General features: G+C 44.7%; 1 protein-coding gene across 1 annotated transcript in view; it reads left to right on the top strand.

Annotated features, from left to right (window-relative positions):
• The window catches only part of LOC119165209 (prestin), a 67,130-nt gene that overhangs the window by 21,920 nt on the left and 18,734 nt on the right, over nt 1-26,476 (top strand). Inside the window, exons 2-8 of the mRNA XM_075871120.1 lie at nt 9,204-9,352; nt 11,232-11,412; nt 12,186-12,296; nt 18,698-18,810; nt 19,431-19,595; nt 23,365-23,520; nt 25,801-25,880. Coding sequence (XP_075727235.1) covers nt 9,204-9,352; nt 11,232-11,412; nt 12,186-12,296; nt 18,698-18,810; nt 19,431-19,595; nt 23,365-23,520; nt 25,801-25,880 — 955 coding nt within the window. The remainder of the gene's footprint in view (nt 1-9,203; nt 9,353-11,231; nt 11,413-12,185; nt 12,297-18,697; nt 18,811-19,430; nt 19,596-23,364; nt 23,521-25,800; nt 25,881-26,476) is intronic.

Here is a 26,476-nt window from a genome sequence, read left to right as displayed (position 1 = left end):
TATAGTGGGCCACGCTCCAATTTTATAGTCAGTATGCTGCGAGGAGGCTTGCAGCTGGAATTAATCATGTTACCTAGTTTTGTCGTTAGTTACCGAGGTAACGATTTCTTTACGAAAAAAAAAACCAGCAGGAAAAGACTTGATAAATTGTAAACGCGTCCATTTTATCCCCTTCAACTCGAAAAATAAAACAAAAATGCAAGCAGGAAAAAGAGGTACTTTGCATAATCGTATTTCAAATGCTTGCTTTAAAAATTGCTAAACATTTCTTTTCGAATATCAAAAAAATAGGTGGCCACAAAAGCGGGATTTAGTTAAGAACACGCCCAAAACGCGCCAGACGAAAGGTATTCTGACCGTAGGAGCGGAACATTTCTTTTTAAATTATACCCAAAGACCCAAAGAACTGTTGTTTACAGTGTATGCATTATAGGACAATAGTGTGGCTTGGGTGGCCGTCTGCTGCTCGACACCATTTTCGTTTGCTCGCACACAAGCCGCTGAAGTTCACTTCTGCGGCCCGCCGCGGTGGTTTATTGGTTGTGGCACTTGACCTCTAATTCAAAGGTCGTGGGATCGAACCCGAGCTGCGGCGTCTGCAGTTTCCATGGAGGCGAAAATGTTTGCAGCTCGCGTATTTAGATTTAGATGCAGATTAATGAACCCGCCGGTCAGCGATGAAGGTTCCACTACAAAGCACTGTCAGCGTTTCACTAACTGAGCGAGCGGAGTGGTGCACTCGCCCCATCTGTCATGGGGGTATATGTACCGTGGGGAGACGGGACGTTGCCTCAACGTCCGTTAAAGGGAACACGCTAGCTCTCTGAAAGGTGCACCATTCACGCATCTTGCCCGCCATGGCCGGCAGCGCTGATATGCGACTGATTTTAATGAAATCGCTGCTTTGAGGCATAATGACCAGCGCACATGTGAAATCGCTGAAGTTTATGAACCCATAAAAGCAGGAGACAGGTGCGCGTGAGCCAACCTTCAGTCGCTCTCACAGCTGCCGAAATTTCGTATCTACAGCATACTTGATCACGTGCTTGGTGCGGGTGTCAAGGTTTCTTTATGCCTTCATGTTTAAATATATGCGACACCTTCCTTCCGTCACTCTTTCAGTTGTTAGACAGCGCTTGCGTCGTGCACTCTCTTGCATTTTTCGTCCGTTTCGCGCACTGATCGTAATGAGTAAAAAACCCCAGGTGGTCGGAATTTCCCGAGCCCTCCACTAGGGGTCTCGCTTAATCGTATCGTGGTTTTGGGACGGTAAACCCCAGATAATATTATAAAGCTTACTTGGGCTGCTACTTTTTGGAATATGTGTGAAGAACACTCTGAGTGACGAATGCCCTAGATTTCTTTAGATATTGAGTGATTGCTCTGTTGAGTAATTTGCTTATGAAAATGAGCCCTGCAACGTTTTTCCGTCTGCCTTCAGCTGCAGTATAGTGCGTGTAAAGTTGCAAACCCGGAGAATTAAATATACTAGTCGTCGAAATTCAAATCTCCACGGATGACGAGAAAAAAAAAACATTTTCGGATTTCACTTGGTACAGCATCGTCAATGGTAGGCTCCAATCATCACGCGCCTCTTGTAGAGACATATTGGAAGTCTTGCCTCATGGTAGCCGTGCGCAGAGTATCCAGCGGCGTCTTAATATTGCTTTGAAAGTTTGCGATACTTAAAATCAACTTATTTTCAACGTGTGTAAGTATAAAAAGTGCCTGTATAACTTTTAGCGCGCAGTGATGTGATCTAGCAAGGGCACTATGAATATTACAGGCGACTTGTGTCGACCTAAACAAAACGCCCAGCTTACACTACCATTACCACATGATAAAGCACCACTTTGAATCATAAATATAGCCCTTTTGTGTCACTATAATCAGATTGGAAAGTGTTTGAAGAAAAACTATAACATCTTTGTTTTTAGCATTGCCACTTGAGCAAGGATATCGGTGTAATCGACGAATCCAGAATTATTGAAGATATTGGCACGTTTCATTTTTGTCACCGGGCCTCTTTAAAAGGCGCCATGACACGGTCACCCAAAATTTGTCGTTTTGAGCGGAAGCTAGGAGAGTGGCTCTTACGACTATTCTGTTATGGAAAGTGGGTAGTAAAAGAATATTTCAGTGCGAAACAAGCCTTAGGTGTTGCCATCCTAAACCCCGCCTACAGCCGTCGAACACTATTTTGTCGTAACGCCTGTGACGCCATTTGCAGCAAAAAGCGGAGCAGTCGTCTTTACCGAAGTTTCAGCCACCACAAATTGTTCAATTTCAGTGCCAAGCTGAAGAAAGGTGAAAAAATCTTGATCTCACGCACAGCCGACCATGGGAAAAAATCGTTCGCCGGAATTCAGACGTTGTGAAGCGCCATTGTAACCCTAATGCGCCATTGTAACACGACTCTTTCGGTCACTCGCGTGTTTATTATTAGGTATTAATTAGGTGCTTCACCAAATGCGTTAAAATGCTGCCAGCACGTTCACGAATGCTTTAGGATTAACCCACATGAATGTCCATGGTCGGAAATTTGGTGTCATGGCCACTGTAATAAGGGACCAGGGGTAGAGCTAGCTAGGTCAGTTCGTATGGTGCCATAGTAAAGATGGTCTGAAAAAGGCTCTGAAGTTTCCCTTGACGCATGCACTGTATAGACGGGTACTGTATGTGTATTTTTCCTTCTGTTTAAGACATTTAGTTCAGTCAGCGCTTCTTGTTGTATTCCTTGCGGTGGGCGTCATCTCGTTTTTCGCGATGCACACTGCGAAGGACGCAGGGAACGAAGAGGTTACACCAAACAAAGCGCTCTATGAAGATAAAAAAACCGACGTAAGCGGGAAGAGTAGATAGGTGCGACGAAAGCGTATCCGGAGAAGCACCTTGAATGCAGAACAGACCCCGTAGTAACACGCAGGTGTCGACATCGCCTTGAAGCGAAGCCGGCTTCGTTTACTTTCTCACTTGGCCTTTCAATCACTACATGGTTCACGGCAAGTTGCAATCGGTGTTTCACGCTACTTCCAGGCATGAATGAATGGAGCCAGTTGGGCCCAGCTTGCCTTTAGGCAGAGTGGCCTCTACAAGGCATGTCAGGAGCTTTGGGCACCAATTAGGAAGGGTTCTGCGGCCTAAGTGTATGCTCTCCGCATATAGCATCAGAGTTCCGCCTAAGGCGTCACGGGGCCTTTGGTAATGGCAACTTCTGTAAAATGCATCCCTAGTTGATGGACAGTTTTTGCGATTTAAATGAAGTTATAATAGACCATTGCCAAGGAAGGCGTGGTTAGTTCTTATAGTGAACGTTCAGTTGTGTTGCATGACTTGATTCATTTGTTTCATTGTTTTTCGGTTGGTTAAAAAATATAACTGGAAGCCTGGTAGTTTCTTGGAACGACAAGGCGGAATGTTACGAAATGGTGGAAGAAAAGAAAATTGCTAATTTGTGAACATTTTCTGGCTAGCTTACCGTCCCCCCCCTTTTTTTTTCTCTTTCGTAGCCTCACACCTTCTCGTTTCCCGAAGCTGTGCCTCACCAAGGCCAACATTTGGCTAGCTTGTCCACATCATTTAGATTGTCTACACAGCTATTCACAGCGGTCCCTGAACATGAGTGACAAATTTCAAAGAAGACTAGCGAAAAGTCATAAGTTGGGCTAGTTGGTATTGTAGCATGTTTAGTACAGTGCAAAATAGAATACAGAAACAGTCAAGAAAAACACAAGTTGCCGCACCCACTTCGTGTCTCTGCTGTCTATCTCGTTTTCCTGATTCTTCGCAGCACTAAGCATGGGACGTCTCAAAACTCGTCGCGACAAGGCGTTAGTAGTTTGTTACCTGAAAGGCGCAAGGTCAAACATAGCACTCCGTATCTGAAGCATAAATTTTTAACGGGCGTCTTGGATCCTTGTATTCGGGTGTACGTATTCTAATGTCATCGCTTCTTAGAGCAGCAAGGTACGTGGAACGCAGGAACGTCTTCGAACACATGTGTGCGTGCTACGCCATTATGCTTGTTCACTTGTTCCACTCAGGAGGACCTCAAGCGGATGCTACAAAGCATGCAAGGTCTCGCTTGTTCGAAGCATTTTAGGTAACTGTAACATAACAGTTACTTGCATATTCTTGTGCAAGAATTTAAAAGTTTACTACGGTGCCCCTCTCTTTTTGGTGCCACGAATTCAACGACTTCTGCTAAACTATTTTACATTAGTCCTTCGATGACGTATTTGGGGACCTATATGCATATTGGATGAGCTGGGTCTAAACCACGTTTTTCTCAAGTTAATGTAGTGATCTGTAAAAGTGACAGCATTATCTAACATTCTAGAGTGTGTGTGTGTGTGTGTGTGTGTGTGTGTGTGTGTGTGTGTGTGTGTGTGTGTGTGTGTGTGTGTGTGTGTGTGTGTGTGTGTGTGTGTGTGTGTGTGTGTGTGTGTGTGTGTGTGTGTGTGTGTGTGTGTGTCAGGACTGTTTCGTTCACGACACCTAATTTTTTTTATTGCAGGAAAAGAGTCGGCGCAATGTACATAACACACGTGTGGCCAAACAACATTATACAGTGAATTGATTCCCTTTCATGTTTTTTTAGAAAAAAAAAGCAACATCGTGTTCGAAAGGATACTTGAATAAATTTTACTAGGGAGCAGCAGGAAAGCGGTGAGCAGTTGAAAATGTTTTCATCACGACCTTCCCCTTTCTTTCAGGGTACGACAGCGTGGCATGTGTGCACGGCTGTATTATCTGTACACAAGGAAGCTTCGACTTGTTTTAATCACATCGTAATGTTGTGATAAACAGGTGGGATGAAAAATAACTCTTTCTGGTTTCATTGCAGATGCCAGAGAGGAAATGTTAACTCTCTGCTTCCACCGTGCACCATATTTTCTTTCTTTTCATTTTATGTGAATATACGTATGTATATTATATTATGAATATAATATACATATGCATATACATATGCATATACATATGCATATACGGAAATGTTGTAGGCCCGTGTGCTCAGATTTGGGTGCACGTTAAAGAACCCCAGGTGGTCTAAATTTCCGGAGCCCTCCACTACGGCGTCTCTCATAATCATATAGTGGTTTTGGGACGTTAAACCCCACATATCAATCAACATATGCATATATATATGCATATACATATGCATATACACATGCATATGCATATGCCAATATACAGTGCAACAGACTGCACATATACAATGGTGCAGTCTGCGGCTATGGTATAGAGTTGGCTATGGTGGAGAGTTTCATTTGTGGCCACATCAGTTGCATTTACATGGATGTAATATGAGGGACACGCATACGGTGCGATGTCTGCGTACGTTAAAGAACAAGGGATGGTCTCTTTCTATTGAGAAACACCCAGATTTTGCTAAACGCATGTAAGCATTTTTGAAAAAAAAAGGTCCTCGTTAGTAGAGCTCACTTGGTCGTATGCAAGAGAATCAATTCCGCATCACTACATTAAGAAAAAAAAATCGGCAGATCCCACGTACCTGGGAATCCGTGTTATGCGAAGCATACGCAAGAAAGGTGACCGTGTGGCCAATTTTTTCTTGGACTGACACGTCATGAATTGACACGCTGAAGTAATGTACAAATGTCGCAAACACAGATACATGCTGAAGAGTTGCAGATATTTATAAAACCAGTTGTTTGCACTTGCGAAACGATGTCAACTGGAACTGATATGCCAACTGGAACGATGCCAACTGGAACTGGAGAAGCTGATATGAAGCGCTGATGCTCGCGAAGATGCTTGCCCTGGACACTCTTTCATAAATCAACTTCAGCGCATGGCAACTCACCACATCTGACGTTAACCCGACGTGACGGCTGTATCAAAAAAGTACATATGTAATGTTTATCAAATTGGGTATGCAGCACTTAAACCATTATTAACGTTTTACGAAGATCAGCGTCTATTTCAAAAGTAGTTCCGAGACCTGGCGTAGCTCTGTGATAAAGTGCTTCATTGGCACCCAGAATACTTGGGTTCGATTCCAGCTGGAACTCGTCGAGTCGACGCTACCAACGTCCGGTATTTCTTGACACTTGCGCGTTAAAATTGCCCATGTGTGTTCTCGTCTTTCCTGCGCAGATACCAGGTGTCAATCACCTGTGTCACATACCCGCATACCAGTGGCACATACCCGACCATGGGTATGTGCCACTGTCTGGCAGGATGTGTTTGACGATGTACGCGACGGGAGTGTGACATTATTCATGTCTTCACAAGCGCGTCGTATTCGTCAAATCATCTTCCTTCCTCAAGCTAATTTGGTTCACGCCAAGTAAATGGCGTGACCACGAGACCACCCAAACGTAAGCGGCTAGATAAATAGATATAGATAGATAGACAGATATAGATTGATAGATAGATTGATAGATAGATTGATAGATAGATTGATAGATAGATTGATAGATAGATTGATAGATAGATAGATAGATAGATAGATAGATTGATTGATTGATTGATTGATTGATAGATTAATAGATAGATTGATTGATAGATTAATAGATAGATTGATAGATGGATAGATAGATAGATACGCTCGAAGTCGCCGAAGTTCGCTGAGCAATGCTTCGCATTTAAAAATCACGGCACATCTACAGAGTGAATGATGATGAGTGTGGCAACGTGCTCGTCAGTCCGTGTTCGCTGTCCTCAGTCCGTGTTCGCTGTCCTCAGTCCGTGTTCGCTGTCGTCAGTCCGTGTTCGCTGTCGTCAGTCCATGTGCGCTGTCGTCAGTCCGTGTTCGCTGTCGTCAGTCCGTGTTCGCTGTCGTCAGTCCGTGTTCGCTGTCTTCAATCTGCGTGCGCTTCCATCACTCCATCTGCCCATCACTCAGTCCGTGCGCCCGCCACACCGTCTGTGAGCCCGCCACTCCGTCCGTCCGCCCGCCACTTCATCCGTCCGCCCATCAATCACTCCTTCTGTGCGCCCGTACGGCCATCACTCCTTCTGTGCCCGTCCGTCACTCGGTCTGTGCGCCCGTCTGTCCGTCACTCCGTCTGTGCGCCCGTCTGTCCGTCACTCCGTCTGTGCGCCCGTCTGTCCGCCACTCCGTCTGTGCGCCCGTCTGTCCGTCACTCCGTCTGTGCGCCCGTCTGTTCACCACACCGTCTGTGCGCTCGTCTGTCCACCACACCGTCTGTGCGCTCGTCTGTCCACCACACCGTCTGTGCGCCCGTCTGTCCACCACACCGTCTGTGCGCCCGTCTGTCCACCACACCGTCTGTGCGCCCGTCTGTCCACCACTCCGTCTGTGCGCCCATCCGTGCGTCAAGAACAGACACACAGACAATGGACGGACGCATCCAGCAGACGATTCTCGGATTGCCGCTAAAATCCTCGTAAGCTTCACTCTATTCATCATCATTTACTCCGTGGATATGCTGTGAGGTGGTTACTACATACATGCATACATACAGGTGATGACCAACCCCCACCTTAAGGAGCTTCGACCTTCAAATGAATTACCCCAAAGGTCCTTCTAGTCCGGTATTTTTGAATTTCAAGATGATGAGGAATCTTTAACACAGATATTGCGACCTTTAACATAGATATTTTGATGACCTTAGGTAACGTGGTCGAAAATTTCCGTAACCCTGCAATGTGACATTCCATGTAATCATATCATAGATTTGGCACGTCAACCCAAGTTAATCTTACGCAATACATAGAAAAACACATGCGCGAACAAAATTGTAGGGTGGACACATTCCTGTGGTCTGCCCCCGAAATGAATTTATTGCCACGCTCCCAGTGGCGCCTGTTTTGATATGCACTCGCAAGGCGGAAACAGATGGTTTGTTTGCTATAATCAGACGTTATATTCAGCGCAGTGAAGCACCCTGGTGATGTTTCCAGTTTTTTTGTAAGCTTACAATTATACAGTGTGCTTTCCTACTATTCCGGTTGTATAAGTATCGTTCCCACTTTTCTTGCAACAAATTCTTCGTCTCGTAGCCGCTGGAAAGTGAATGTTTTTAACCTTAGTCGGTGGCAGAACTTTCACCAACGACAAAAAAAGAGGTCATAGAATGAACGAAAGGCAGGCAGGCTAACCAGGACTAACCTGGGTTATTCAGTAGTAGGTTGTGGCCACGAATGAAGATCGCAGGCACAGACATAAGCAAACTAGTGATTATATTGTAGTGTGAAAAGGCAATACGCACACAGAAGCACACACCATAAGCGCTTGTGTAGTGTGGTTCAGTGTGGTGTGTGATTCTGTGTTTCCGTTCTCTTTTCGCGCGACATTATGATCTTCAGCATGTGCGAACTAGTCCAAGCACAAGCGTTTCTGAAAGCTAACTAAGCAGCTGCCTCTAAGCAAGACGGACTTAGTGTGATATGCAAGTTACAGATGATTATTGTTGTTGAACAAAGAGACACACGCAGAAACAACCACACAGAGAAAGAGATAGTGATCTCACACGAAAGAGAAATAGAAGAAAATATCAGAGCGAAACAAGGATGGAGAATCGAAGTGAGAAAGAGAGTATGGAAGATTGATAGATTGATATATGGCTTTTAGCGTCCATAAATTACCATATGATTGAGAGACGCCATAGTAGAGGACTCCAAAAATTTTGACCACCTGGGGTCCTCTAACGTGCACCGAAATCTGAGCACACGGGCCTACAGCATTTTCACCTCCACCGAAAATTTGGCTGCCGCAGCCGGGATTCGATCCCGCAACCTGCGGGTCACCTTAGCCACTAGGCCACCACGGCGGGGCCGAGTAAGGAAGAGAAATATATACAAGGAAGCCCGCCCACATCGCGATTCCTCCAGGCTTCGTACACCTAGTGCAAAGCTGCTTCGAGTTTTTTTGGCATAGTGTATGCAACTGAGGTGAAATTTTACGCCTAAAGAGTCGCACGTGGCTTTACAGTAGGCCCGTAGCCAAGAGCTATGCCCTTGCCCCCCACCTCCCATTCGGAAATTAGGTTGAAGGAAGGTGTTTTCAATTCAATTCAATTTCATTTACCAGAAAACAATCTGGCGAAACAACTAGACAACAAGCTGTCGCAGCAGCTTGACGAAGGCCCTGGGTCCCTTACGAAAGCGAATATCAAAATAGGTGCTTTTCAAGGACTTCAGCAAAAGGGCACAGCCGAAAAAAATTTATGGCTATGGGCCTGAATTGCAGCGATTTCTTTTATTTTATGCAGCGCCTCCTGGCGCAGTGCCCAACATGATCCGACGCCTGAGCAAGACCGACCGGTACGACCTGAAACACGAGACGCCGACTTCGCATCAGAGGCCCGTGTTTACCCAGCCACATTTTGACAGCGAGTTTGCGGGAATCCCAAAGGATAAGGTAACCCAGCAGAATGCTTTGCTTCACGAATTGGTTTGTTGTCTTGAAACAACAGCAAAGCGAAAAAAAAACATAGGGTAGCATCACACTGGTGACGTCAAGCGTGAAGGAACAACAAAGCTGGGAGAAAGTGCATACTACACAAGTCAAGCGAAGCCTAGATAGAGCCATAGAATGTGAGACAGGGGCAGTTAAGACTGGGAGAGCCAAGTTTTGTCTTGCAAACCAGAGTTGATGCTCTCTATAACTTTCTCTTCTTCTTTCTTTCTTTCTTTTCTTCCTTCTTTCCTTCCTTTTTTCTTTCTTTCTTTCTTTGCTTTCTTTCGTTGCTTTCTTTCTTTCCTTTTTTCTTTGCTTTCTTTCGTTGCTTTCTTTCTTTCCTTCTTTCTTTTCTTGCTTCTTTCTTTGCTTTCTTTCTTTCCTTGCTTTCTTTCTTTATTTTCTTTCTTTCTTTCTTTCCTTCTTTTTCTCTTTGCTTCTTTCTTTCTCTTTCTTTCCCAGAACTGCCTTTCCCGCAATATGGCCACAATCACCCGCATATCAAGTTTCACAAATAGGTTTTCAAATGGACCTTCGCATTGATCATTGTGGGAACGCTATCAAATATACATTATCCCACATATTTTGTCATACCCTCTCGAATGTTTTTAAGACAATAAAAAAACACAAGACAGGTAGTAACCGACCATGACAGTGAAACAAGCAGAAGGATAAGGATGGAGTGTATCATATTCGGCAAGCTGTCTGAAATCACGAATAGTATTCTACCACTAACCCCCAAGAGGAACGTGTATGAGAGTCGCCACGTTCTGGTAGTTAACTACGAGCAGAAACCTTGAGGCTTACAAAGACCACTCAGCTCAAATGGAGGACAACGCAGTGAGTGATGGAATGTAAAAGGAAAATGATAGGTGTAACTTTAAGAGACAAGAAAAGAGCAGAGTGGGTCAGGGAACAAACTGGCGTATGGATATCATAGTTGAAATCAAGAAGAAAAAATGGACATAGGCTGGGAACGTAGTAAGAAGGCAAGATAACCGCTGGTCATTAAGGGTAGCTGACTGGATCCCCAGAGAAAGCAAATGCACGAAGGGGAGAAGGAAAGTTAGGTGGGCCGGTGTGATTAAGAAGTTCGCAAGTATAACGTGGCAACAGAAAGCACATGACAGGGTCGATTGGTGGATCATGGAAGGGGCCTTTGCCTTGCAGGGGGCGTATAGTCAGGCTGCTGCTTCACATGATAATGATGATGGATTACTTGAAAGTGAGAATATACACTATAATGAAAGAAATGGTACAGACAGGCAACATTTTCAATCGAAGATAAACTCAGAAGATAAAACATGACAGGTTACTATTCGAGGACCACTTGTGAGAAATGTAGTCGATCATGTTGTATAAAGTAACGGCTTCAGGAGAGACCGCGGTATTTTACAATTTAGCCGGCCAAACAGCGGGTCTGCAGATGCAAAACAGGGCAGAAAACCATTGTGTTGAATATTTATTGCATAACGAGAGCGCTTTGCAGGAGTTAGGCATCAAATGTACCTGACAAGCTCGAAAACCTCCTACCGAATGTGAAAAGTTGTTGATATCTTCTGTCCGTAGTGCGGGAATCAATATGTTTCGTATGCATTGGTGGATGTTTAAACTTTTAATGGTCTGCAAGAATTCGATGCTTCATTAGGCAAGTCGAAGTCAAAGTGTACTCAGAAATGTGTGACAAGATACGTTGCATGAATACATGGCATACTTGATAGTTAGTCCATATGACGCCTGTCCATATTTTACGGCTCAAACTTTCCAGGGACTTTTACAAAAGCGGAGCAATTAAATGAAAGCTTAAAAAATAAAAATACGTGCTTGTTTTTCTTGACAGGTACCAATATCCGACCGCATCGTCAGCTCACTGCGGAAACGATGGCACGTCAAGCACATCCCAAAGAAGTTGCTTGGCCTCTTTCCTATCATCAGCTGGGTTCGTGCATATAACATCAAGCAATGGATCATCTCGGACATCATAGCAGGAATATCAGTTGCTATATTTCACGTTCCCCAGAGTAAGTGTCCGTCATTGAACTCCTGCAGAATTGGAAACACAATGACATGAGCTTGGCAATGGTGTGATACTTTATACATGGATGGATATCAAATTTTGGGGCTGTCTACTGACGCAGCGGGAATATTCAACATTCTTTATTGAACTGATAACAAAGGTTGGCTATTTATTGGCATGGGCTACGCCTTCTCGCTTAGCAGAAAACTTTGTAGTGAAAAATAATAGAGCACAAAATCGTACACAACCACACTAAGTAAGTGCTAAAGCAGTAGAACCCAACACCACATTGAAGTGCATATAGGTAAAATACGCAAGTAGCGTGGGTCTAGGGGCTCATATATTTTGGCCTGATATTTGTCGACGTGCTGCATCAGAGAAAACGTTGAAGAATGTATTTCAAAACTGTCACTACAGACCTTATAAATTAACGTTTGCAGCGTAGAATAACATAATTTGCAACAAACAAGGACGTCAGTGTCTGTAGTTTGGAGTTCAAATCAAGCCCACTTAGCCACATGGTATTGTATTGTAAACATGCACCATAACCTAATTGTTTTTGTACTTTTTAATTTGTTTTATACTGGTATGCAAAGAAGTACACACAATCTGAATGTAGCTGGCCATGGCAGTGCCAGTGCGATAAAAACAGCTACTTGACGTACCATTTGATGGCTATAGCCTTGTATTCTTAAACTCATTTGTGACAGTGATCGACAGTACTAAGCATTGTACGTCACAGAACTGACATTAATGATTTATTTTGTGCTTGTAAAGGTTTCGGTTACTCCCTCCTCGCCAGTGTACCTGCGGTCAACGCCCTCTACACTGCCATGTTTCCCATGCTGATGTACACAATCTTCGGAACTTCCAGGCATCTCTCGATTGGTAATTATGAAACTCGAATCGTTTTATAGAGTAATCAAGAGATCTTTGGTTACATGGTGCAAAAAGCGATACATAAATTATATATTCATTATAATCATTATATATTCATTATATATTAATTATAATTTTATATTCATAAGATTGGGAAAAATCTGAATCATTAAAAAGAATAGGTGACAGTTTTCTCTTTGAAACGCACGTAGGGGAAGAGAGAAGTTCGCGATCTAAAATTGAAAACAGGGAGTAAGTACATGGCTCCAGCCGACACCCCGTTTAACAATTTATTATCCCGCTTATAGCATACAGCCCCCAGAAAGTGCATGCGGAGCCGCATTCTCTTGTGTCTTTGCGCAGTGTATGGATCTGTAAGTTTCATATATGGCTCGAGGAAGTTGGGTGAATTTGCGCACGTTCATCATTGATTTTATGGCTCCGACAAAATACAATCATCCAATCTAATCAGAGGTCACGAATTGTCATTTATAAATGCTGTGTTACAACTGTTTTGCTGTGCAGAGGTTGAGTTCTATATTACCTCGGCTACTTCAAATCGTTAATTTCTGCAGCAAAGAAGAAAGAGTAACGAAGGCTTACCAAAATGAACAATCGCCAAAACGAAAATAGGAAAAAAGCATAATAGCGATCTGAAACAACTTGAATTAACATGGCTATATACTGTTTGTCTGCTGCATTTCACACTGCAATAAAACATGCGCTCGTGCACTTTTCCATGTATACTCGCAGTATATGTTCACTGTCGTCTTTTATGAAAGGGAACACGCGAGCGCATTGCCTGCGCTCTGCGGCGGCTGCCTACAGCACCATCAACCGACAAGCGAAGAAAGCGCGTTCTTTCGGCACCATCTATAGCCAAGCGAGATGACGAGTCATGGCCGGTAGGCAAGCGCTGCTAGAATACGTTCCTTCAGTGCTCGTGTGCGATATCGGCTGATTACTGCAGCTTGTGCCGTGGTCGCGCAGAACGTTTGATATGTTGGCAATGGACAGTGCACTGCAGGCGTGAGCAGAGAGGTAGTTCAATCTAGCAGTGCTTGCCTACCAGCCATGACACGTTATTTTGTTTTTCGGCAACATACGACCCTCAAAGCGAACGTGTTTTGATTTGCTGTCGGTTGATGGTGCCGTAGGCAGCCACCGCACAGCACAGACCATGCGTTTGCGAGTTCCCTGTCATGATGGACGACAGTGTACTAACACGTCATTCTATGTAACACACCTAAATGTATATCACAAATAACTCTTATTAGTGGCACGTTCTCTTGAGTCCTCTCAGGTGATTGTTCTTCTCACTTTGACATCGATTATGAATCGGTTTCCTAGCACTTCCGCCCCATGCCGGTATTCCGCAACACTCCGTTGCAATATGATGAGTCACTCACTTTGAAGCCCGCCTTGTTTTGCGGGAATCAGTTTACATTAAGGAACTTGTGTTAAAGTGACTCGGGCTGCTTTTAACAGATATTCGTTAATATAACCTCTGTTAGATAAGCGTAGGCCTAATTTGGATACACTGATGAGAAAATAAAAGCACTGCTTATTAGACATAGCCGAATAAAAAGCAGGAAGCTTCAGTCATATATGCTGCTTTGATCATATTCCCAAATTTTCGGGAAATTAGGGCTGTGTGTCGGGCTAGCTGGTTGTGATGTGTGGTGCGCGTTCAAAGTGCGCGCCTTCGAAAAGTGCGCGTCACGGAAAAAAAAAAACAAAAGGAGAAATACCAGAGTGCACGTGCGGTGCTGCTTAAACAAGAATGACGACGTTAAAGAGCGCCGAGCACGAGGATGCGTGGCAGGACGTGAAGTAAACAAAAGGTAAAACATCCAATGGGCAGCGAACACGGAGATTTCAAGGCCCAATGGCTTGACACCACGAGACAGCAGTATCTCCAATGAGAACGAGACAAGTGGGCCAGAGCTGAAGCAGGAGCCTGAGCAGACCAGAGCAAGGGGAATTCGAAGAAGACGGGGCAAGCGGAAGGTCGTCACCAGACCGGGCGCTGAAGATGGGCCGTCGGGCGTAGGACCCGAGCCTGCAGGTCTTCAACCGGCCGGGGCCTCCTGCCGTCGTGTTCCCGCTCCAAAGGACCGTGGCCATCCGGTCCTGAACTCCTTTCCAGGGCCTGCGGACTTTGGTTCCGGCAGGCGAGCTACAGCCGTTGGGTTCCGGGCCCGAGCTGTGCGCCCAGCTGCTTGACTAGGTCGACCCTGGTTCTCTGACGCGTCACCACCAGCCTGCGTTCTCTCGTCACAGACGGGTCCACACTCCTAAAGCCAGAGCCACCACGTTCCGGCCTGGTTTCTCGACGTGTCGTCAGCAGCCAGCGTTCCTTCATCCCCGTCCTGCCCGCGTCCTGAAGCCGGAATCACCGCGTTCCGGTTTGCTCATCGTCGGCGGAATTCAGCGTGTGGGTGAGACCGAACAGATATCTTGCGCTACTCCCATCACTCAGCCCCTTTCGAACGTTAGGTTTAGTTACTGACTTTGAACGTTCTTGTTGGGTGTTTACAGATGTGTTTCGTCATGTCCAGTCAACTGTTTATTAAGTGTTTTGTTTTGTGAGGAATCTTTGTCTTTTTACTTTTCAATTAAACTTTTTGTGTGTTTCTTGGAAACCGAACGGCTTTGTCCTTATTAGGAAAACTCTCCGAGGCCCAGCCCGGGAGAAAAACAAATCAGCAACAAAGAACCCGCATCACAAATTGGCGTCCGCGACAGGACAAAGTCGTTTGTTTTTCATGTAGATTTTTCGACGCGATGAAAGCCATGAAAAGCACTTCGGAATTATTAGATCTGGCGGAGAGTATAAGTCTCAAGGGAGCGGAGTTCAAGGAGTGGTACGACAAGCAAATGGCGCAAGCGCAAGAGGAACGGGCTGCGATATGTGACGCTAAAAAGCAGCAGATTGCATTGCAAACACACGCTAAGAGAGAGGAGTTCGAGCGAGAAACACGGGCTAGGAGAGAGAAGCTCGAGCGAGAGACACGCGCTAAGAAGGAGCAGCTTGAGCTAGAAATGCGTGAAAAGAAAAGGCTGCTCGAGATAGAGATGCGCGAAAAGAAGAGACTGTTGGAACTAGAATATGAGGATTTGCAGCAGTGGCTTGAGAGGGAAAACGCTGAATATACGTGGTCTGAGAGCCAGAGTAGTCAACCAGTGGATGAGGTGTGCTCTGAAAGCAGTTACATCGGGAGCGATTTGAATTTACGTGAGACTGACCCTGTACCTCGTCATGACCTTTCGCTAGAGAAAGAAACTCTGAAAGAGTACGACAGGGAGGTAAACAGTCAAAAGACTAGGAGACTCGATAAGCTTATTGAAGCGCAGGAATGCTTCGTGAGCATGGAAGAACGTTCCATTCAGAGTAAAGGGTATTTTGAAACCTGTGAGAGGTCAAGCGCACTTTATTCAGAGGTAGGATTGCCTCTGAATAGCTCCGCTGAAGGAGCAATAAAAGGTCTCCTAGGTAATGCCGGCGAATGCCATAATGAAAGCTCTGATGTAGCAGCTACCTATTGTTTTGGGCCACTGGAGATAGCAACAGACGCTACGGACATGGTTTTTCACCATGATTATAACTTGCCCATACAGAGAGATGGCTTGTGTTCTCGGGAAATTGTAGATGATGCTTTTAGAAGAATATTGGAGCAAAATGCAAAAGCACTTGTTGAAGAACAGAGAGTAGAGTTGCGATGTAGGTCAGCTATATGTGACAATGAGGGTAATCACGATGACCCAGGCAGAAGGGTTGAAAGTATTGATGAACAAGCAATACAGAAAGCTGAAGGGATGGAAAGTGAACCAGAAGGCAGTAATGGTCCAGCAGGTTATTGTACGAGGAAGGACGCCGACTGGTGCTCTTTGGCATCTTCGGTTGAAGAGGTCGCTTCTGTTAAGATGTCTCAACGATTAGCGGCTTACGAGCTCAAGCAAGGCGTTCGTGGGAAGGATGAAATGATTCAGGCGTGGTTGTACTGGTGCGCCTGGAGGCAACGCCTCCGACTGGCATACAGACATTCCAGCGTGTATGCTTGTGATTTCGAGGTTGGGAACCTGGTGATACACAGCTTTAGGTTCATACGAGCTTACGGTCGAGAATTCTTCCACTGGCTTCCGATTCCTTACTCTTGTCAAATGGTTAGAGCAGTTAAACGTCTTGTACGGGACGCTATAACTTAAGCGTCAAATTCGATTTCCCGCTGGTTTTTTTTTGGATCTTGCTTGCGGACCATGGAAGGGTGTTGCTTGTAAATATTTGAAGAAGTTACATGCAATGTAACATTAACATGATGTATAGTTTTTGAGATGATAGGGTATATATGATAAAAAAAAAAGGGGTGGTGTACTACTAATTTGGGGATTTTCACAATCCGCTAGATGTGTCCATACTTTTTCTCACTTCTTGCGTATTTTGAGGTTAGTGAATGTGGACCTTTGGGCAATGCAGTGAACTGTGTGGCGGACATATGTGGGTAAATTGTGGTGCAGTGCGAAACGTGCACTCAACGGCAGTTTTTTTTTCTTCTCGAAAAAAAAAAAAACTTTTCTTATTGTTGTTGGTTGAATGTTACGTTCTGTGGACTCGGTGTTTCGACGTGAGACATGTCAACGAAGAAGCAGTGTGGTGCCATCGGTGTGATGTGTTGAACTGCGTGGTGCAAATATGTGGTGTAATTGTGACGTAGTGCAGAACGCGCACTCATCGGCAGTTTTTTTTTTCTAAAAAAAAAAACTTGAATGAAAGGGGGGCGTATGTGATGTGTGGTGCGCGTTCAAAGTGCGCGCCTTCGAAAAGTGCGCGTCACGGAAAAAAAAAAACAAAAGGAGAAATACCAGAGTGCACGTGCGGTGCTGCTTAAACAAGAATGACGACGTTAAAGAGCGCCGAGCACGAGGATGCGTGGCAGGACGTGAAGTAAACAAAAGGTAAAACATCCAATGGGCAGCGAACACGGAGATTTCAAGGCCCAATGGCTTGACACCACGAGACAGCAGTATCTCCAATGAGAACGAGACAAGTGGGCCAGAGCTGAAGCAGGAGCCTGAGCAGACCAGAGCAAGGGGAATTCGAAGAAGACGGGGCAAGCGGAAGGTCGTCACCAGACCGGGCGCTGAAGATGGGCCGTCGGGCGTAGGACCCGAGCCTGCAGGTCTTCAACCGGCCGGGGCCTCCTGCCGTCGTGTTCCCGCTCCAAAGGACCGTGGCCATCCGGTCCTGAACTCCTTTCCAGGGCCTGCGGACTTTGGTTCCGGCAGGCGAGCTACAGCCGTTGGGTTCCGGGCCCGAGCTGTGCGCCCAGCTGCTTGACTAGGTCGACCCTGGTTCTCTGACGCGTCACCACCAGCCTGCGTTCTCTCGTCACAGACGGGTCCACACTCCTAAAGCCAGAGCCACCACGTTCCGGCCTGGTTTCTCGACGTGTCGTCAGCAGCCAGCGTTCCTTCATCCCCGTCCTGCCCGCGTCCTGAAGCCGGAATCACCGCGTTCCGGTTTGCTCATCGTCGGCGGAATTCAGCGTGTGGGTGAGACCGAACAGATATCTTGCGCTACTCCCATCACTCAGCCCCTTTCGAACGTTAGGTTTAGTTACTGACTTTGAACGTTCTTGTTGGGTGTTTACAGATGTGTTTCGTCATGTCCAGTCAACTGTTTATTAAGTGTTTTGTTTTGTGAGGAATCTTTGTCTTTTTACTTTTCAATTAAACTTTTTGTGTGTTTCTTGGAAACCGAACGGCTTTGTCCTTATTAGGAAAACTCTCCGAGGCCCAGCCCGGGAGAAAAACAAATCAGCAACAAAGAACCCGCATCACACTGGTGCAGCATATCTCAGTGTTTAACGGCGCATAGAACGAGGATAACCTGGGCGTCTCTTCTTTGTTTCGTGTACATTCCTTGCGCTGTGAAAATTATTAGAAAATGAGCCGTTAATGTTATTTGCATGTCACGTATCCACCTTCAGGTGCGCATGTAATTAGGTTTGGTTACTCAAGAGCATTCTCGTATCTTTTTTGATCGAGGTAACGCATTATACATGAGAGCATGTACGCATGTGGTAATTAAGATCATATGTGAGATTATCAAAAAAGCATCAATGCATGAAGTACTGAGAAGTTGAGGCAACAGAACCTTACAGGCGAAGCTATGCAAAACACAGTCTATCGCAGAACATAAGAGGACATCCCCAGAGGAGAACTGCATGAGCATCATTTTAATTATGGATCACATTGGATAAACATTCAGTTGAATGTCATGAGACAAAGTGCTCTTTTGTCACAGTGAAAAGGACATTGAGCTCTCCTAAATCATTCGTAGCTTTCAAAAGCTTGTTTTACCTGCGGTCGGTTATCATACTGCCTTTTTTTTTGATGCTCTGCTACAGGCGCTTTCGCTGTAGTCTGCATGATGACAGGAGCCGTCGTGGAGCAGTACAAGGAAGAGTTCGGTGCAGCTGAGGTTGCTTCAACGCTGATGTTTTTCGTTGGATTGTACCAGGTGAGTGAGCATTGGGAGGCCATTACAGAAAGATTTCTTTTTCAAGCGTTGCCTTTGCACTGCATTATAAAATAAAACAAAACAGTAAGAAAAGTTCTAGTAAAACCAGTGCATTATAAACATGGACGAGCGAGAACGCATAGAAATAGGGCCTACTGCAAAATGTTTTCGTTTATTGTCAGAAAATGCACGCGTATACATTGCAGTTGAATTCGCAGATGAGGAGGGTTATTACGAAATTAGCAAAATCAATTCAGGGTCGTTATTACAGTGTCTTTTGTAGCTCTGTAGTGTGTTCGGTAAGTCAACCCATGAAATTCCCAAGCATTTGTATGATGCACTGTCTGCTGGTTTAAAAATATGAGCTCGGTGAACAGAACTCAAAGCACTGCATACATGAGCACTTCAGATAGTTCAGCCAACAAGTTAGTTTTTTTGTTAATAATGAGATCGTTGAAGTGCTTTATCGCTTTCTATTGCAATAACGTACTTTCTGATATATTATAGAAGCGTGAATCAGCCTTTTTCATTTTTCTTGGCAAGAACTGTAACTGTACATGACAGGGTGACATCGTGGGAATCTAACCACTGTGACGCGGTGGGCTTTCATCCCAACGCAGCTTGCCCTCGCTTTCTTGAACCTCGGAGGCCTCAGCGTGTTCCTATCCGAGCAGTTCGTCAGTGGCTTCACCGCTGGCGTGTCTGTCCACATAGGCTCGAGCCAACTGGGCAGCCTGTTCGGCATTCCCGTCGGCCACTTCTCTGGACCGTTTCTGCTTATTAGGGTAAGAAGCTGCAATATTTGTCGAAGTCGGAGTTATCTTGCTGAGACAGTCTTTTTATGTGACTTAAAAGATAATTACTGTCTACTTAAAATTACTGTCTACTTAAAGGTAATTGCACACAACATTGTAAACCCACTGAAAAACTGAGGCAGCATTGGGAACGAAGAACTATGAACTTTTGGATGGACTTTAAATCGCCCGCAATATGTTCATGAGTTCGCAGCAGCCCTGCACGTGAAATCGAAGAAAGCCACTAAAACGTCGAAAAATAAAAGCTAGCTGAGAGGCAGAAGCAGAGATAGTAAAAACACAGAGCCATCTCTGGGTTCACTGCTTGCAGTTCTGCGCCTTAGTTGCCCAACAAGCAACACTTCTGGCTGCATGTGAATTGGACTTCAAAGTTTTAAGGCTTTTATCAAGCTCCAAAACTCACGTTTGGTGTCGACAATTGCTTGAATAAATCGTCAGGCGAAAGTAGTGTCTGTCACTGAATATTAGCACTGCATATATATTTTTATAAACTTTCGTCGTTATTGCTCATGATGTTGCGTTTGGCCGCGAGTGATGTCACAGTACCCAATGAAAACAACAGTTGTAGTTCGGTATATCATCCCTAGGCATCGACAAAGGGCCTAGGTTGAATTTTTCGTTGCCGCACTTGTTTATTTCGGTATTCATTCTAAACATCTTTTGACCTCGAGACCACTTTCTCCTGTCCTATAGTAGAGTACCTGGTACTCTGAATCGTCACACTTTTAACACATGCGCTTCTGCATTCATCGTAGCCCTTCTACTTCGCCGTGTAACAGGACGTCTTGCCTCAATTTTGGGAACCTTCCTCTGGGGAAGAAAAGTAGCAAAAATTTAAAAGAAATTTTTACAGCTTCCCACAAGTCGTGGAGACTTGGGTCTCCCAGACATACCAATGTTCACGAGTGCACTGGCTGCAAGAACGGCACAGAAGCTCTTGATGACGGAAGTTACCCCGGTAACAGTTCCCTAATGTACTGAAGCAGTACACTAAAAGGAACTTTCATGACAACTCAGTACAACAGATCACAAGCAGAAATTCCGCTCGAGTTTCACAGAGCTGCTGGTGGCTTGAAAATGAACAGTTAAAAAATTGGTTCGCGCTGCCTGGACGACCTTTAATTAAAGTAATAAAGTGAAATGTTGACAAATAGCACATTGAGCGAAGAGGAAGAAAAATTATCCTGGGCGAAAAAAAATAGGAAACGATGACGTTGCGATCGCGTACCTAACGAGGTCTGCGAGTTTCGCTGGTTGAGAAGTTGGAGGGCATTGCCTACCCGTGACCGGTTAGCCCATTTCACAGTCATTCCAAATGATCTCTGTCCAAAGAGCGCAAAAAAGGGGCGTTTCAATACTCGGTGGCGAAAGGCGTCTGGCACGTGGTACAACGCCTCTTTGGCTCTGCCACAACCCGCATAGAAACAAAACATGGGCTGCTCGCAAGACTGGTTTTTACAATCACCTTGAACGTACTGTGGCGGCGACACTGTTCAGCGAAAGTACGGCTCAAGCCTCAGACGGGCCTATCTCGCACTCCAGAAAATACGGCTTGTGGTGTCGAATTACTTCGATGAGCAGCTAGAAACACGTGGCAAAGATGCTTTCCTTCGACTAACCTTTTTTCAGATTAAGGGGCAGTTGGAGTTTCCAGTTGTTCCGTAGTAGCCATGCTCCCACTTCGGTACGCATGCATGCTTCACATGCTCTGAAATATGAATAGCACCATCCTTTTAGTGGTGAAGCTGCTAGGGGGGGGGGGTATTTTTTTCAGTTGTACTAGTAGTATGAGTAGTTGTACCAGTATGTGGCCACGTCTACTTTGTGAATTGCTCAATAGATGGCGTTGTGTGTATATGTCCTTGGAAACAATGGTACTAAGTGGCGTTACTGATTTTTATATAGTCGTTTATTTCATATAGTTAGACGGATACACACATAAACACAGAAAGACGAACACAGAAAGACGGATGGATGAATAGAGAGACGCTTCGCCCCTCTCATCATTGTTCGCTCCGTGGATATGGGGCGATTTCTTAGTTTCCTTCATTCTGTAACGTTCTGATACACCGAGGTGAATTTGATTTCAGTGCTCATTTGTAAAATTTATACTGTGTTTAATTGTTTTTCATGTTCCGTGTGCGTGTGCAAGAGTTGCGTGTATAATACAAATGATCTTTTTGAACTGTTTTTACAAACCTTGTTGTCTTTCAAATGTAGTGTTGTTTATGTCTACAAAGGCGCTGACAAACTCGCTTTCATAACGACGAAAAATTGATGTTTCTGGTACCACCATACTGAGTTAAAAAATTGCCAGATATCTATGGTGGAATAATGACGAGCGGGGCGAAGCTTCACGGGCTCTCAGCTTAGCTGTCTGTATGTGTGTTTGTCTGTTCGTCTGTCATTCTGTCAAATTCCTATCAAACTAAACCACACGGAACGCGTGCCTCCGCAGCAACTAATGATCCCTTCATTTGCTACAAAAGTGCAGCGCCATCTAGTGAACATTGTGAGAAATAAGGGGTGGCTACTACAACGGAGCATGGAGGATAGAAGGACCCACAGCGTAATGAGCTACGTATCTAAAAGTTACACCATGTCCCAATAAAAGCAGCCATGTGTGCACGCGAAGCAGCGGGGAGATGGTGACCGAAACCAACAGATAAGTCAAGTAGGTGCACAAACATCGAGAACCTCTAGGCGACTAACGCTGCTGGTGACCATCGCTTGATGCCACTGATCGCTACCATGAACACTGCCGGCAATCATGCTAAACAGACGGTTACTCAACCCACAAGCCAGACGTCGAACGCGATACCGTGCTAAACAAAGCAGACACGCTTTGTCATTTGGAAACATGGAACGCCGAAAGACTGACGATCAACGGGTAGGAACAAAGGAGACGCACTCTGTTTTGCGGATTCGTTGCCTTCGCCACCCGTTCGGGAGATATAGAGGAGGAGCGCGTGAGAGAAGGGAGAGGGGGAGAGCACGCGCATGCGAGGAGAGAGGGTGGTGTATGCCGCGGGAGGGAGAAATGGACCCAGTTCCCACCATCAGCTGCATCACATTTCAAAACAAGTAATCGGACTCAATATGCTGCTCCACTCTCCCCTGCTTCCGTTTTCTTTTTTTTCTCGGTTCATTGAAAGATATTACGTATACTGTTTAATTGTTTCGCAGTAGTGCACAGTATATTATTGGAGTCTGTGTAAAATTGAGTCTAGCGTTTTTATAAGATAAACACGTGTATTTCAAGTCTTTAGTGTATAAGTGTGTCTAGTGTTTTGCGTAAAGTGGTTGAATAAAGGTCCTTTTACACAACGACCTGCATACCTAGGGGTAGAGAATACTATAATGATCCTGGCTTGGTACATCGACGAAAGGACAGAAACGCAAGGTGAAGAAGCCTTCATCACAATGTGGCATGCACAATTCTGGGGGTGTGAGGAATGGGCATATTAAGTTTCCTATACTGCCTTTATAAGGAGCTGGCAGGTTAAGAAAAGTAACTTTCTCTTCACAAATGCCTGATGATTTTTTGTGTTGCCTTTTCGTGTTGTTTTTCACTAATCGGTGACCTGTCACAGTATCGCAGTGCTGTAAGTTACATCGTGCCTATGATCTCTTGTTTGTAAGTGCCACTAAAGTCATTTTGTTTCCCGTTGCAGTTATACTCCCCTGATCTGCAGTTACTAGTACGCAAATACATTTCCCTGCTTCAATCGACTTTCAGCTCTACGATGCCTTCATCAGGCTCCTCCCGGACACGCATTTGCCCACACTGGGAATGTCGGCGTGCTGCATTTTCCTCTTGCTCTTCGTTAAGCTGGCCATCGACCCCTTCGTGGAGCGAATGATAAAGATACCCGTGCCCATCGAGATGATACTGGTGAGATGGCAGTGATTCTGCGATTACTCCACGTCTTTAGACATGTATATTATCCACGAATCTCCCGGTCGAAGTTAATCGCTTGTAGCCCAGAGCCACTACATATATCTTACCATGAAGTGCATATGATTACCCGAATTCCCTACGAGTACAAGTGTTTGAATCGTTCTTTAATTACTCCTGCCTCAGCGTTTAGGAACAGTTCTGCCGCAAACTAGTTTTGGATTCCCTTCTATATTACTTATCACTGCTTGCACAAATATCAGCCCTTAGTGACAATAGGGAGTATTTTTATGTAAATGTTTTATACCTGCATTTTATTGCGCGCAATCGCATGAACATTCTCTTCTGCGGATTCGTGCGTAATGCCCCGTATATATATATATATATATATATATATATATATATATATATATATATATATATATATATATATATATATATATATATCGGCACACATGGTCGTGCAAGTGGCCGTAGCGTTGCAAATAGTGCAGTAGATCCTCCGTGAGAACTGTAACAATGAAAACGTTTACCTGGCTCTCAGAAAATATTTCAGGATATTTTCTGACATGCAGAGTCGAACAGGGGGGCCTTTTGCTCTGCAGGGCACGACGTTAGCCGCAAGCCCACGTTCTCTGCCGTAGTAACCGCGAGCCACCTATATAAAGCAGTTGCTCCAATCTCTGGTGGAATATCAGCGCGTTCTGAGCCTAAAAGCGAGCCTGGAGGCACTCTAGCTCGGCTGCTCGCTCGCGTAGTTTGCCCTATGGTGCATGGTCGCCCCGCGCATCGCGCGCATGCTTACCTTGCTGTGGCGGAGTATTGTACGTCTTGGGCTTTCACCGGAATAATTATGTTCTGGTTATAGGAGGCTCGAAGGTCACTTCACTCGCTTCAGTTTCTCCGTTTGCGAAATGAGTGCACTTTTCAAAGGCTGCGAAGTAACAACTGTGACTCTAGTTAGCTCGCGTTCATGCTGTGTATACCTCTGAGTATTTCGTGCGTCCTTTGAGTTTGAGCAGCGCGTTGACTGTTGAGCTATGAGAGTTGCTAGCTCGCACTCCTATTATGTATGTTCTTTTTGTGCGTTCTTTTTAGGGGCGAAGATTATTACGCCGTGGGTCATATGTCCCGTGTCGTCGTCGTAGTGGTAGCCACCTCTTGTTTATTCTGTATGTCCGCTGAATGGCGGTACTTGCATATGATGAAAATATGTTGAAAAGATACGGTACTTGGAGTGTTCACTAAATAAACGGACGGATGGATGGATGAACGCTTCGCCCAAGTCATCATTCGCTCTGTGGATATGCTGCGTTTTTTTTTCTTGAGCCTCGCACTGCGCGTTTCGATGTGGTTGGCGCTCTTTGCATGGCACTCCAATTTGTTGCCATAGCATTTATTTGTTTGCCTTTGAGGCGATACTATAGCCTTAACTTTATCTGTTTACATTTGAAATGAAAATGCACCAACATCGCAATCGTTACCATAGTCAGGCACAACCAAATGAAAGCATGGAATGCCGGGGCGACACTATTTGTAGTCATTTAACTACTGTGTGGGAACTGTAGTAATCGTCATAACAAAAGAAAGGTATTCGAGGGGCCCGTATGTATAAGAAAAATACCTTCGGACCTTATGGACGGTTCACACCCCACCATCAGCAAAGGTGTATCCTAATGCCCTATATATTTACATTGCCTTTGTCGCAAGTACTATATATATAATGGTTAAAGTCTGCAAAGAATATTAGTTGTGCTTTTCGCGGCTTAAGTGCACGTTAAAGTAATTTATAATAATTTAGTTTATATCGACTGTGTGCAGTAGTTTTTTTCCATTCTTTTGAACGCACCAAATATGAGAAAACATGGGTCGACAAAGATTACGGTCCGAAGAAGTGCCTTACCATGGCCGCTAAAAGCTGGTTTCTGAGTGTTGCATATGAAACGGTTCAGTTACTGCTTACAAAAGATTAACATAAAACAATTTTATCTCTAGTGGCTTGACTACTTGTTGATGCGTTCTTTCTGCTAACTCTTAAATCAAATTCATATGCTTCAACATTGCCATAGGGCTACAGTATATCTGAAGCTGCAGAATAAGTGCAGATAATTGTGAAAATTAACACTGTGCTGCGCTTGCAGTATGTACTTATCGTAGTTCGTAAGTCTGCACGTGCTCAAAACGGTAACAGAATTGTGTATTGTTACATAAGCACTACCGTGAAGCTGTTTCAGTAGCTTTATGATGCTTACGTAAAATTGAATTCTGCCTCTTCAGGTCATAGTAGCCACTGTGGTCTCCAGTTATCTCGACCTTGAGAACAAAGGTTTTGAAATCATCGGTCCCATCCCCAACACGTAAGTTTTGAATCATTGTGTGCAATACAGGCAGCATTGACCTTCATGGTGAATCGATGATGCTAATACCTAGGTGCACTTCAGATTGTAATGTTGAGTTTAAAGCGGCTGGTGATAGTTTTCATGTGTGCGCATGCATTCAGTTGTGTCGAAAGAAACAAAGAAGGATTGGTATGCCTTTTTTAGGTGTACCTTGTTTTAATTGCCATTATCGCAGTAACTATCAATGTTGCCAAAAACGTGCCCTCAAGGGCCCCGTATGGTTTATTAAGTAAAAAGAGGTTGAGTAATTGGTAATCCGCAGTGATTGTTCACACAAATGTATACCCTCAAAACAAAACAAAATCATGTGCAAACTTATCTATTTGAAGCAATGTGACTAGGATAATTGTCCTACAAATCTGCGTAAGAAAATATTCAGCGGCTTAACATCGATTATGCGTGTTATGTGCTACACTAATCGGTGCGTATTAGTCTAACAATGGCGCTGTCTAGCCTATGGTTCCCTGTATATCGTATCACGAAAATATCGTCATAAACTTATTTGTACTTCACAATCTGGGTTCTATTACAGTAAAATCTAGGTTCTTTCCGTT

Source organism: Rhipicephalus microplus, chromosome 8 (genome assembly GCF_043290135.1).
Source record: "Rhipicephalus microplus isolate Deutch F79 chromosome 8, USDA_Rmic, whole genome shotgun sequence".
NCBI classification, from domain to species: domain Eukaryota; kingdom Metazoa; phylum Arthropoda; class Arachnida; order Ixodida; family Ixodidae; genus Rhipicephalus; species Rhipicephalus microplus.
This window is presented reverse-complemented; position numbering and strand designations above follow the sequence as displayed.